The 12,462-nt window shown below is 46.4% G+C and overlaps 1 protein-coding gene across 1 annotated transcript; it reads right to left on the bottom strand.

Annotated features, from left to right (window-relative positions):
- Window positions 1-9,500: 9,500 nt before the first annotated feature.
- On the bottom strand, window positions 9,501-12,159 carry LOC140075686 (serine protease 33-like). Its single transcript, XM_072121859.1, has 5 exons — window positions 12,099-12,159; window positions 11,517-11,679; window positions 10,994-11,268; window positions 10,292-10,461; window positions 9,501-9,992 (listed from the first exon to the last, which is right to left on the bottom strand). The coding sequence occupies exons 1-5, from the start codon at window positions 12,157-12,159 to the stop codon at window positions 9,576-9,578; spliced, it is 1,086 nt and encodes a 361-aa protein (XP_071977960.1). The 3' UTR covers window positions 9,501-9,575.
- Between the last annotated feature and the right edge of the window lie 303 nt (window positions 12,160-12,462).

Here is a 12,462-nt window from a genome sequence, read left to right as displayed (position 1 = left end):
TGTAGTCACTCACCACTTTCCTCTCTGTTCTCTTGTAGTCACTCACCACTTTCCTGTCTGTTCTCTTGTAGTCACTCACCACTTTCCTGTCTGTTCTCTTGTAGTCACTCACCACTTTCCTGTCTGTTCTCTTGTAGTCACTCACCACTTTCCTGTCTGTTCTCTTGTAGTCTCTCACCACTTTCCTGTCTGTTCTCTTGTAGTCGCTCACCACTTTCCTGTCTGTTCTCTTGTAGTCACTCACCACTTTCCTCTCTGTTCTCTTGTAGTCACTCACCACTTTCCTGTCTGTTCTCTTGCAGTCACTCACCACTTTCCTGTCTGTTCTCTTGTAGTCACCTCTTTCCTGTCTGTTCTCATGTAGTCACTCACCACTTTCCTGTCTGTTCTCTTGTAGTCACCCACCACTTTCCTGTCTGTTCTCTTGTAGTCACTCACCACTTTCCTATCTGTTCTCTTGTAGTCACTCGCCACTTTCCTGTCTGTTCTCATGTAGTCACTCACCACTTTCCTGTCTGTTCTCTTGTAGTCACTCACCACTTTCCTGTCTGTTCTCTTGTAGTCACCTCTTTCCTGTCTGTTCTCATGTAGTCACTCACCACTTTCCTGTCTGTTCTCATGTAGTCACTCACCACTTTCCTGTCTGTTCTCTTGTAGTCACTCACCACTTTCCTGTCTGTTCTCTTGTAGTCTCTCACCACTTTCCTGTCTGTTCTCTTGTAGTCACCTCTTTCCTGTCTGTTCTCATGTAGTCACTCACCACTTTCCTGTCTGTTCTCATGTAGTCACTCACCACTTTCCTGTCTGTTCTCTTGTAGTCACTCACCACTTTCCTGTCTGTTCTCTTGTAGTCACTCACCACTTTCCTGTCTGTTCTCTTGTAGTCTCTCACCACTTTCCTGTCTGTTCTCTTGTAGTCACTCACCACTTTCCTGTCTGTTCTCTTGTAGTCACTCACCACTTTCCTGTCTGTTCTCTTGTAGTCACTCACCACTTTCCTGTCTGTTCTCTTGTAGTCTCTCACCACTTTCCTGTCTGTTCTCTTGTAGTCACTCACCACTTTCCTGTCTGTTCTCTTGTAGTCTCTAACCACTTTACTGTCTGTTCTCTTGTAGTCACTCACCACTTTCCTGTCTGTTCTCTTGTAGTCACTCACCACTTTCCTGTCTGTTCTCTTGTAGTCACTCACCACTTTCCTGTCTGTTCTCTTGTAGTCTCTTACCACTTTCCTGTCTGTTCTCTTGTAGTCTCTTACCACTTTCCTGTCTGATCTCTTGTAGTCACTCACCACTTTCCTGTCTGTTCTCTTTTAGTCACTCACCACTTTCCAGTCTGTTCTCTTGTAGTCACTCACCACTTTCCTGTCTCTTCTCTTGTAGTCTCTCACCACTTTCCTGTCTGTTTTCTTGTAGTCACTCACGACTTTCCTGTCTGTTTTCATGTAGTCACTCACCTCTTTCCGGTATGTTCTCTTGTAGTCACTCACCACTTCCCTGTCTGTTCTCTTGTAGTCACTCACCACTTTCCGGTCTGTTCTCTTGTAGTCACTCACCACTTTCCTGTCTGTTCTCTTGTAGTCACTCAGCACTTTCCTGTCTGTTCTTTTGTAGTCACCTTTTTCCTGTCTGTTCTTTTGTAGTCATCACTTTCCTGTCTGTTCTCTTGTAGTCACTCACCACTTTCCTGTCTGTTCTCTTGTAGTCTCTCACCACTTTCCTGTCTGTTCTCTTGTAGTCACTCACCACTTTCCTGTCTGTTCTCTTGTAGTCACTCACCACTTTCCTGTCTGTTCTCTTGTAGTCTCTCATCACTTTCCTGACTGTTCTCTTGTAGTCACTCACCACTTTCCTGTCTGTTCTCTTGTAGTCACTCACCACTTTCCTGTCTGTTCTCTTGTAGTCACTCACCACTTTCCTGTCTGTTCTCTTGTAGTCTCTCACCACTTTCCTGTCTGTTCTTTTGTAGTCACTCACCACTCTCCTGTCTGTTCTCTTGTAGTCACTCACCACTTTCCTGTCTGTTCTCTTGTAGTCACTCACCACTTTCCTCTCTGTTCTCTTGTAGTCACTCACCACTTTCCTGTCTGTTCTCTTGTAGTCTCTCACCACTATCCTGTCTGTTCTCTTGTAGTCACCTCTTTCCTGTCTGTTCTCTTGTAGTCACTCACCACTTTCCTGTCTGTTCTCTTGTAGTCACTCACCACTTTCCTCTCTGTTCTCTTGTAGTCACTCACCACTTTCCTGTCTGTTCTCTTGTAGTCACTCACCACTTTCCTGTCTGTTCTCTTGTAGTCACTCACCACTTTCCTGTCTGTTCTCTTGTAGTCACTCACCACTTTCCTGTCTGTTCTCTTGTAGTCTCTCACCACTATCCTGTCTGTTCTCTTGTAGTCACCTCTTTCCTGTCTGTTCTCTTGTAGTCGCTCACCACTTTCCTGTCTGTTCTCTTGTAGTCACTCACCACTTTCCTCTCTGTTCTCTTGTAGTCACTCACCACTTTCCTGTCTGTTCTCTTGCAGTCACTCACCACTTTCCTGTCTGTTCTCTTGTAGTCACCTCTTTCCTGTCTGTTCTTATGTAGTCACTCACCACTTTCCTGTCTGTTCTCTTGTAGTCACTCACCACTTTCCTGTCTGTTCTCTTGTAGTCACTCACCACTTTCCTATCTGTTCTCTTGTAGTCACTCGCCACTTTCCTGTCTGTTCTCATGTAGTCACTCACCACTTTCCTGTCTGTTCTCTTGTAGTCACTCACCACTTTCCTGTCTGTTCTCTTGTAGTCACCTCTTTCCTGTCTGTTCTCATGTAGTCACTCACCACTTTCCTGTCTGTTCTCATGTAGTCACTCACCACTTTCCTGTCTGTTCTCTTGTAGTCTCTCACCACTTTCCTGTCTGTTCTCTTGTAGTCTCTCACCACTTTCCTGTCTGTTCTCTTGTAGTCTCTCACCACTTTCATGTCTGTTCTCTTGTAGTCACTCACCACTTTCCTGTCTGTTCTCTTGTAGTCACTCACCACTTTCCTGTCTGTTCTCTTGTAGTCACTCACCACTTTCCTGTCTGTTCTCTTGTAGTCACCTCTTTCCTGTCTGTTCTCATGTAGTCACTCACCACTTTCCTGTCTGTTCTCTTGTAGTCACTCACCTCTTTCCTGTCTGTTCTCATGTAGTCACTCACCACTTTCCTGTCTGTTCTCATGTAGTCACTCACCACTTTCCTGTCTGTTCTCTTGTAGTCACTCACCACTTTCCTGTCTGTTCTCTTGTAGTCACTCACCACTTTCCTGTCTGTTCTCTTGTAGTCTCTCACCACTTTCCTGTCTGTTCTCTTGTAGTCACTCACCACTTTCCTGTCTGTTCTCTTGTAGTCACTCACCACTTTCCTGTCTGTTCTCTTGTAGTCACTCACCACTTTCCTGTCTGTTCTCTTGTAGTCTCTCACCACTTTCCTGTCTGTTCTCTTGTAGTCACTCACCACTTTCCTGTCTGTCCTCTTGTAGTCTCTTACCCCTTTCCCGTCTGTTCTCTTGTAGTCACTCACCACTTTCCTGTCTGTTCTCTTGTAGTCACTCACCACTTTCCTGTCTGTTCTCTTGTAGTCACTCACTACTTTCCTGTCTGTTCTCTTGTAGTCACTCACCACTTTCCTGTCTGTTCTCTTGTAGTCACTCACCACTTTCCTGTCTGTTCTCTTGTAGTCACTCACCACTTTCCTTTCTGTTCTCTTGTAGTCTCTTACCACTTTCCTGTCTGTTCTCTTGTAGTCACTCACCACTTTCCTGTCTGTTCTCTTGTAGTCTCTTACCACTTTGTTGTCTGTTCTCTTGTAGTCTCTTACCACTTTCCTGTCTGATCTCTTGTAGTCACTCACCACTTTCCTGTCTGTTCTCTTGTAGTCACTCACCACTTTCCAGTCTGTTCTCTTGTAGTCACTCACCACTTTCCTGTCTGTTCTCTTGTAGTCTCTCACCACTTTCCTGTCTGTTTTCTTGTAGTCACTCACGACTTTCCTGTCTGTTTTCATGTAGTCACTCACCTCTTTCCGGTATGTTCTCTTGTAGTCACTCACCACTTCCCTGTCTGTTCTCTTGTAGTCACTCACCACTTTCCGGTCTGTTCTCTTGTAGTCACTCACCACTTTCCTGTCTGTTCTCTTGTAGTCACTCAGCACTTTCCTGTCTGTTCTTTTGTAGTCACCTTTTTCCTGTCTGTTCTTTTGTAGTCATCACTTTCCTGTCTGTTCTCTTGTAGTCACTCACCACTTTCCTGTCTGTTCTCTTGTAGTCTCTCACCACTTTCCTGTCTGTTCTCTTGTAGTCACTCACCACTTTCCTATCTGTTCTCTTGTAGTCACTCACCACTTTCCTGTCTGTTCTCTTGTAGTCACTCACCACTTTCCTGTCTGTTCTCTTGTAGTCTCTTACCACTTTCCTGTCTGTTCTCTTGTAGTCACTCCTCACTTTCCTGTCTGTTCTCTTGTAGTCACTCACCACTTTCCTGTCTGGTCTCTTGTAGTCTCTTACCACTTTCTAGTCTGTTCTCTTGTAGTCTCTTACCCCTTTCCTGTCTGTTCTCTTGTAGTCACTCACCACTTTCCTGTCTTTTCTCCTGTAGTCACTCACCACTTTCCTGTCTGTTCTCTTGTAGTCACTCACCACTTTCCTGTCTGTTCTCTTGTAGTCACTCACCACTTTCCTGTCTGTTCTCTTGTAGTCACTAACCATTTTCCTGTCTGCTCTCTTGTAGTCACTCACCACTTTCCTGTCTGTTCTCTTGTAGTCACTCACCACTTTCCTGTCTGTTCTCTTGTAGTCACTCACCACTTTCCTGTCTGTTCTCTTGTAGTCACTCACCACTTTCCTGTCTGTTCTCTTGTAGTCACTCACCACTTTCCTGTCTGTTCTCTTGTAGTCTCTCACCACTTTCCTGTCTGTTCTCTTGTAGTCACCTCTTTCATGTCTGTTCTCATGTAGTCACTCATCACTTTCCTGACTGTTCTCTTGTAGTCTCTCACCACTTTCCTGTCTGTTCTCTTGTAGTCACTCACCACTTTCCTGTCTGTTCTCTTGTAGTCACCTCTTTCCTGTCTGTTCTCATGTAGTCACTCACCACTTTCCTGTCTGTTCTCTTGTAGTCACTCACCACTTTCCTGTCTGTCCTCTTGTAGTCTCTTACCCCTTTCCCGTCTGGTCTCTTGTAGTCACTCACCACTTTCCTGTCTGTTCTCTTGTAGTCACTCACCACTTTCCTGTCTGTTCTCTTGTAGTCACTCACCACTTTCCTGTCTGTTCTCTTGTAGTCTCTCACCACTCTCCTGTCTGTTCTCTTGTGTCACTCACCACTTTCCTGTCTGTTCTCTTGTAGTCACTCACCACTTTCCAGTCTGTTCTCTTGTAGTCACTCACCACTTTCCTGTCTGTTCTCTTGTAGTCACTCATCACTTTCCTGTCTGTTCTCTTGTAGTCTCTCACTACTTTCCTGTCTGTTCTCTTGTAGTCACTCACCACTTTCCTGTCTGGTCTCTTGTAGTCACTCACCACTTTCCTATCTGTTCTCTTGTAGTCACTCACCACTTTCCTGTCTGTTCTCTTGTAGTCACTCACCACTTTCCTGTCTGTTCTCTTGTAGTCACTCACCACTTTTCTGTCTGGTCTCTTGTAGTCACTCACCACTTTCCTGTCTGTTCTCTTGTAGTCACTCACCACTTTCCTGTCTGTTCTCTTGTAGTCACTCACCACTTTCCTGTCTGTTCTCTTGTAGTCTCTCACCACTTTCCTGTCTGTTCTCTTGTAGTCACTCACCACTTTCCTGTCTGTTCTCTTGTAGTCACTCACCACTTTCCTGGCTGTTCTCTTGTAGTCACTCACCACTTTCCAGTCTGTTCTCTTGTAGTCACTTACCACTTTCCTGTCTGTTCCCCTTTGTCTGTGTTGATGTAGTTGTTGGTGCCTGGTGAACCTGGTGAACTCAGTCTCGTTTGTGTGTTGTGTGCTTACTGGGAGTGATAGTTTGCTAGTTTTTACTTGTAACAATCTTTTCGTTAGGGGGCCCAAATTTAGTACAACAGACCCTAGTATCCTGTAGTCCTTTTACCTACTATCTGGAAAGGACTTTGTGTTCAGAGGGAGAGAAGTTGTCAGGTCCGGAGCTAGTCCGGGGAAGCTGACCATCACCAGCAGGCAGGGACTAGCTTAGCCTTAGAGTAAGGGACAGTTTTCCCTTCCCTGTTTTTCTAGTTCTTGCTTATCTCTTTATATGATTTCCTGCTTCCTTGTAAACTGTGACAGGTGCCCACATGTCATAGTACACCCACAGTGGCCAGCATAGTCACAGAGACCCCACAGTAGCCAGTATAGTAATAGAGACCCCACAGTAGCCAGTATAGTAACAGAGACCCCACAGTAGCTTATATAGTAACAGTGACCCCAAAGAAACCAACATAAGCAACTTCAGTAACCAAGGCACAGCGCCTGCCCCCACAGTAGCCAGTAGTCGTAGTATCACACAGTTACCAAAAAAGAAGGAAATATTCACCTCTCTTCTGCTGGTTCCTTTACCCTGGTCCCATTGACAGCCACCAGTGGTGCAATTGCATCCTTATGCCCAGATCACATGCGTCACAGCTCAAAGGCTTCTGCTGACCTATGGCTCATGAAGCTTGTGTAATGATATGGACGTGCCGCTAGCACAGGCTTTGCATTTCCAGGCCTTCAAGCCTACTGCGAGATGAAGAAGGAAGAGCAGGGAGACATTGGGGGTCATTTACTAAGGGCCCGATTTTCCCGACGTGTTACCCGAATATTTCCGATTTGCGACGATTGTACCTGAATTGCCCCGGGATTGTGGCGCACGCGATCGGATTGTGGCGCATCGGCGCCGGCATGCGCGCAACGGAAATCGGGGGGCGTGGCCGAACAAAAACCCGACGTATTCGGCAAAACCGCTGCATTTAAAAAACGCAAAAGTGTCGCTTGGGGAGCGCTTACCTTCACCTGGTCTGACGTGGTGCATTCCGGCGCGATGAGATGACTTTCAGCGCAGCAGCGCCACCTGGTGGACGGCGGAGGAACTACCTTCTTAAATCCCGGCCGGACCCGAATCCAGAACAGAGAACGCGCCGCTGGATCGCGAATGGGCCGGGTAAGTAAATTTGCCCCATTGACTCCCATGTTCTACCGCACACTATAGGGGGGATTCAGGCCACATACCCCTGGGAATCCCATGGATGTGAAGATGGTAGTGGATACAGGTCAGAATTGCCCCATTACCTACATCAGCACATTTACAGCACTGAGGCCCCTCACTTAGAGCCATGACTGGGTCCCATACAGCAGTCCCACCTCTACTGCCCTGATGGCGGCCCTGTCTGAACCCAACAACTGTCAATTGTTTGGCACAGTTTCTGGTCCTTGGACATGGACTTGGTTAATACTGATGATGATGAGTGTCCACTCTCTATTCATGGACCAGAACTCGTCCCTGGAGTATAATATATTTGTCCCAGTCATGTCCAAATGTTAGGAAGAGGGAGGGTTTGGATGGAGATAATGGATCAGATTTACTTACCTGGTCCATTCGCGATCCAGCGGTGCGTTCTCTGTGGTGGATTTGGGTCCGGACGGGATTCACTAAGGTAGTTCCTCCGACGTCCACCAGGTGTCGCTGCTGCGCTGAAGACCATCAGATTGCACTGAAGTTCACCGAGCCATTGAGGGTGAAGGTAAGCGTGCTCCAGGCAACACATTTTTTTTTTAAATGCGGCGGTTTTTCCGAATCCATCGGGTTTTTTACGGCCACGCCCCCCCATTTCCGTCGTGGGCATGCCAGCGCCGACCACAATCCGATCACGTGCGCCAAAATCCCAGGGCAATACAGGGAAAATCGGCGCAAAACGGAAAAATTTGGTTAACCTGTCGCAAAACCGCGAATCGGGCCCTTAGTAAATGACCCCCATTGATCTATTAAGTCCCACCTGTGAGTCCTACATTATACATCGCGTATCCAGAGGAATACAATAAAGAACCATAAGGCTGATGCCTACTGGCCCAAAGTAGAAAATAATTCCTAGAGTGCCTAGAAAAACCTGGGGCCACATGTATCACTCGCTTTTTCTGTTGTTTTTGCGCCTTTTCATTCAGGCGCAACATTTTTGCGCCATTTTTGCGACTAAACGCCAAACTAGCCGCGCAGGAAAAATAACCAGCTTCCCCTCATCTATCTTACCAATCCAGATGTTTTGCTGCGCCTAATGATATTCATCACTTGCAACGTTTGCATTTAGGCGCAAAAACGGGCGCAAAAACACTCCAGCCCGAAGGTGGCGTTATCTGAGAAGAAAGCACTGAGCCCCTTTGCAGAAGAGCTCATTTCTAGCAGCAGAGCTCAGCCAGACACTAGAACATATAATACAGACATGAGATACTCTGCAGACACTAGAACATATAATACAGACATTACATACACTGCAGACACCACAGACATTACAGACAGGAGCTGCAGACTCTATTTACAGGTCATCACCTTCTATTTACAAAACATTCTGCAGAATCCTGAGCTCACAGCAAGAGAGGAGAGAAGTTTGCAGAATGTTGCAGATTCTACAGACAAGTGTCCCCCATGTAATTCTGCACAGTGTCTGAGGGGGATACTGTGCAGAATTACAGGGGTGCAGCAGGAGACCAGCACTGGTGGATCCCCTCTAGGAGAAGCCCCTGCTGAGGAGGTCACTGGGTGCTGGGTGTCACACACCTGGGTGCTGCTGTGAGTGTTATCTTCATGCTGGGCTGTGGGAGAAGCAGAGAGGAGCTTGTAGCAGGATTACATGTAAGAGCCTGAATCTAACATTGCGCCTAAACTGCGCCAAAATTGTGCCTAAACTGTGTTAAAGTAAAGTGATTAATAAGAGGCAGGAAATTACCTTATCACAGATGGTTGTAGCTTGTGATAATTCTGGCAAAACAGTGCGCCCGAATTTAGGCGCAACTACTACACTTAGGCGCACAAAAGTGATAAATGTGGCCCCTGGTGCCTCAGAGAAGATGATATATCTCCTGGTGCCTCAGAGAGGATGATATATCTCCTGGTGCCTCAGAGAGGATGATATATCTCCTGGTGCCTCAGAGAGGATGATATATCTCCTGGTGCCTCAGAGAGGATGATATATCTCCTGGTGCCTCAGAGAGGATGATATATCTCCTGGTGCCTCAGAGAGGATGATATATCTCCTGGTGCCTCAGAGAGGATGATATATCTCCTGGTGCCTCAGAGAGGATGATATATCTCCTGGTGCCTCAGGCCCATATTTCTGCTCCACCTAATATTATATGCAAAATAAACCAAAAAATATATAATACAAGGAGTCGCTAAGAAGAATTCAAAAAGTTTATTATTTACATTTATCTAAAATCCAAAAATATGCAACAAAAACAAGAGACTGGAGTGAAACGAGAAGGAGGATATTGTAGGTCGTGTCTCCGAGAGCTCAGATATTTACACAGATTCTGTGTGCGAGGTGCAACGTCTGACCTGATCCACAGCCAAAAACTTGTGTCCTCCGTGTAAAAATATCATGAGAGTAAGTTAGAAAAGCAGAAGTCCAAGACCCAGGAGGAGCCATAAGGCATTGGCCATGGAGCAGAGACTTGAATGTCCTCCATTGCCCACCACATCAGCCGCCTTGAGCGCAGTGCCATTGCTGGTCAGGTTCCTGCTCTCGGTATAGTTCTGCTCAGAGAGGAGATAACTGCGGCTACTGTTAGGGGGTTGGTATTTGAAGTAATACTTTGGGATGTTGGAGTTTTGGACCAGATGTGAACTCTCTAGTTTATCTTTCTTCTGTGAGGGTGTGACATTCCCCTCGATCCATGACAGATAGTACTGCACGCTGGTATAGACCCCGGGGTGACTGGGCTCTGCACATCCCAAACCCCAGCTGATAACACCCATCTGCATCCAGGTACCCTCCACATTGCAGACGAGGGGTCCACCTGAGTCACCCTGAAAAGAAAAAACCTTCATCAATGAAGCTCAATCCCGAAGAGACCAAGTGCTCTCAAACTTCATCAACTTTCAAAAACATAAAATATGAGATAAAAATCATAATGGAGTGAGGACACCAGAGATGTCTGCCGGTGGGTTACTTCCCTTTTACACATTGACAAGACTTGCACACTCAGATGATCCAAGCATGCATGTGAGAGGACCCAGAAGAATCACTGGGCAATAACCATTGAAGATACCAGTGTGTCCGGAGCTTCTGAAGACAATGGTCTCATGTCGGTTCCATCTCCACCCACCTGGCATGTATCTCTCTGTCCATCTATGTATCCGGCACACAGCATGTCCTCCTGGATCAGCCTTCCATTAGGGTCATAGCCCAAGCTCTTCTGGTACAAGGATTCACACGTCTGGCTCCGGATCAGAGCGACCTGAACCTCCTGGAGAGTTTTCGGGTTGGGGAGCGGCACTGTAAGGAGGAGATGCCTTCATTACTACCTGATGGATATATTATAACGTGCCTAATATCTCTATCTCTATATGATTCATTCTTATTTATTAATCCTTTCATCCATTAGACTCTACATAGTACAGTGGCCGGTGGTCGTCCTCCATGGTCATACATTCTATGGGGGTTATTTATCCTATGCCGGTGCAGCAGGATACATCAAGAGCTCCTGCAGCACAGCATTTATGACTTCTTCAGGGCTTCTATGACAATGGTGAGGCGCAGAAGCCCAGATAAATATCCTCCATATCTCCAACTTTTTGCCAAAACTAGTCTACTTCTCTGCCGACCATCATTGTCTATAGATGACTTCAGCTATACTTGTCAATCACTCATTCATCTACCATCATCATTAGACAGGGTTCTTTACGGTGACACTTTGGACCTCGCTGCCACAGGATTGTTGGACTGTAGGGTTATAGGTTGAACTTGATGGACCTGTCTCTTATGATACTACAATCACAACCACAGTATGGCCAACACATGGTCTTACCTTTGTGTTTAATGTAACCCCAGCCGGTGGCCCAGCACAAGGTTCCCTCAGGGACATTCACCGAATGTGACGGAAGACAGACAGGAAATAACATCGGAGTGAAATCCACTGGTCTCTCCATCTCCACCAAAGCAATGTCTCCACTGGACCCTTCGTCTTTGTAGCTGGGGTGTATAATGATCTTTTTGGGTCTTCTGATCACTGTTCCGCTTCTCTCCATGTCTGATAGCTGATTCACACCAAGATATATCTTGTTTGCTGATAAGTTTGGTGGCCTGTGAGAGAAGAGAATAAGTGTCGCTCAATCACTGGAGGCCAAGGGATATTGAGTCTTGTCTCATGACCGTTGGGTTGTTTGGAAAGACCTTGGGGTACAGCAGACAAATCATCCCCTACAGTGCAGGGTCTCAGTGCTGCTGATGGAGAAGCTGGATACGACTATGATCTGCCAGGCTTCCTCCTGGTGCACACATCTTCCCTACATCTCCAACCCATAAGAGTAGATGGAAAAATAAAAACTTACATCTGAAAGCAGTGAGCAGAAGTCAGCACCCAGGAGTCACTGATGAGCGTCCCCCCGCACGAGTCGTAATTATCGCTCTGTACGACCACCTGCCACGGCCACGTTCCGATCGCTGCATCGGTTCCGCCCACAATTCTTCCAGATGCGAATGGCGTCCCGCAAGCTGCAGCATCCAAGAGAAGTCGTCAGATGTCTCAGACATGTCAATCTTACACCAGAAATCTGCCCACAAAGCCTTGTCCCCAGGGTTATACACAGTGTTTAGACTACTACGACAAAAGAGGTGTGGTCTACAGAAAGGGGTGTGTACCAAAAATGTATGCAAATCACTGGAATATTTACATGTTTTGTGGCCTAAACGAATCTAACTATTAGGAGGTCTGAAGTGCCTGAGGCTGGATGATAGACCTGCCCGAGGATAAGACTGTCTGCCATAACCCTGCACCGCCTCTTAGTTGGCTTAAATTACGCTAGAAAGATGTCCAAAAATTCTGGTGGACCATTTGCATAATGTCTGGCACATGCTGATTTTCCTGAAAAACCACGCCCCCTTTCCAACGACACGCCTCTTTGTCATATCACTTGTGTACATTTCTGAAAACCCTTTGTAAATGGGTGAAAAGTGTGGATAATTGGGCCCCATTATTGTCAAGTGCTGGTCACCCCAGCACCGATGTGCTATCCCCAACAGAAAGGGGGGGGGGGGGGCTCAAAGTCACAGAATCAATTCTCTAACCATAAAACAGATAGATGACAAAATCCTACCTGGTGGCTGAAGTGAAATTAGCCATAAAATACATAGGGGTACGTATCATTGACCGAAATAAGTCAATAAGATGGGACCTACCTCTCAACGCCAGAAGACCCTGGGATCCTGGGAGAAGAGCGACCAAGAGAGAAGAGACAAAAATGTGTGAGGTTACATCTACTGTACCAAATACATTGT

Source organism: Engystomops pustulosus, chromosome 8 (assembly GCF_040894005.1).
Source record: "Engystomops pustulosus chromosome 8, aEngPut4.maternal, whole genome shotgun sequence".
Lineage (NCBI taxonomy): Eukaryota > Metazoa > Chordata > Amphibia > Anura > Leptodactylidae > Engystomops > Engystomops pustulosus.
Note: the sequence above shows the minus strand (reverse complement) of the source record. Positions and strands in the feature narration are given on the sequence as shown.

Excerpts from the sequence above, each read along its gene's own strand:
- LOC140075686 (XM_072121859.1), bottom strand. The coding sequence starts at position 12,159 with ATGGGGCCCAATTATCCACACTTTTCACCCATTTACAAAGGGTTTTCA. Across the intron at positions 11,680-12,098 it reads GTTTTCAGAAATGTACACAA|CTTGCGGGACGCCATTCGCA; the intron begins GTGATATGACAA and ends TGGATGCTGCAG. Across the intron at positions 9,993-10,291 it reads GACAGAGAGATACATGCCAG|GGTGACTCAGGTGGACCCCT; the intron begins GTGGGTGGAGAT and ends TTTTCTTTTCAG.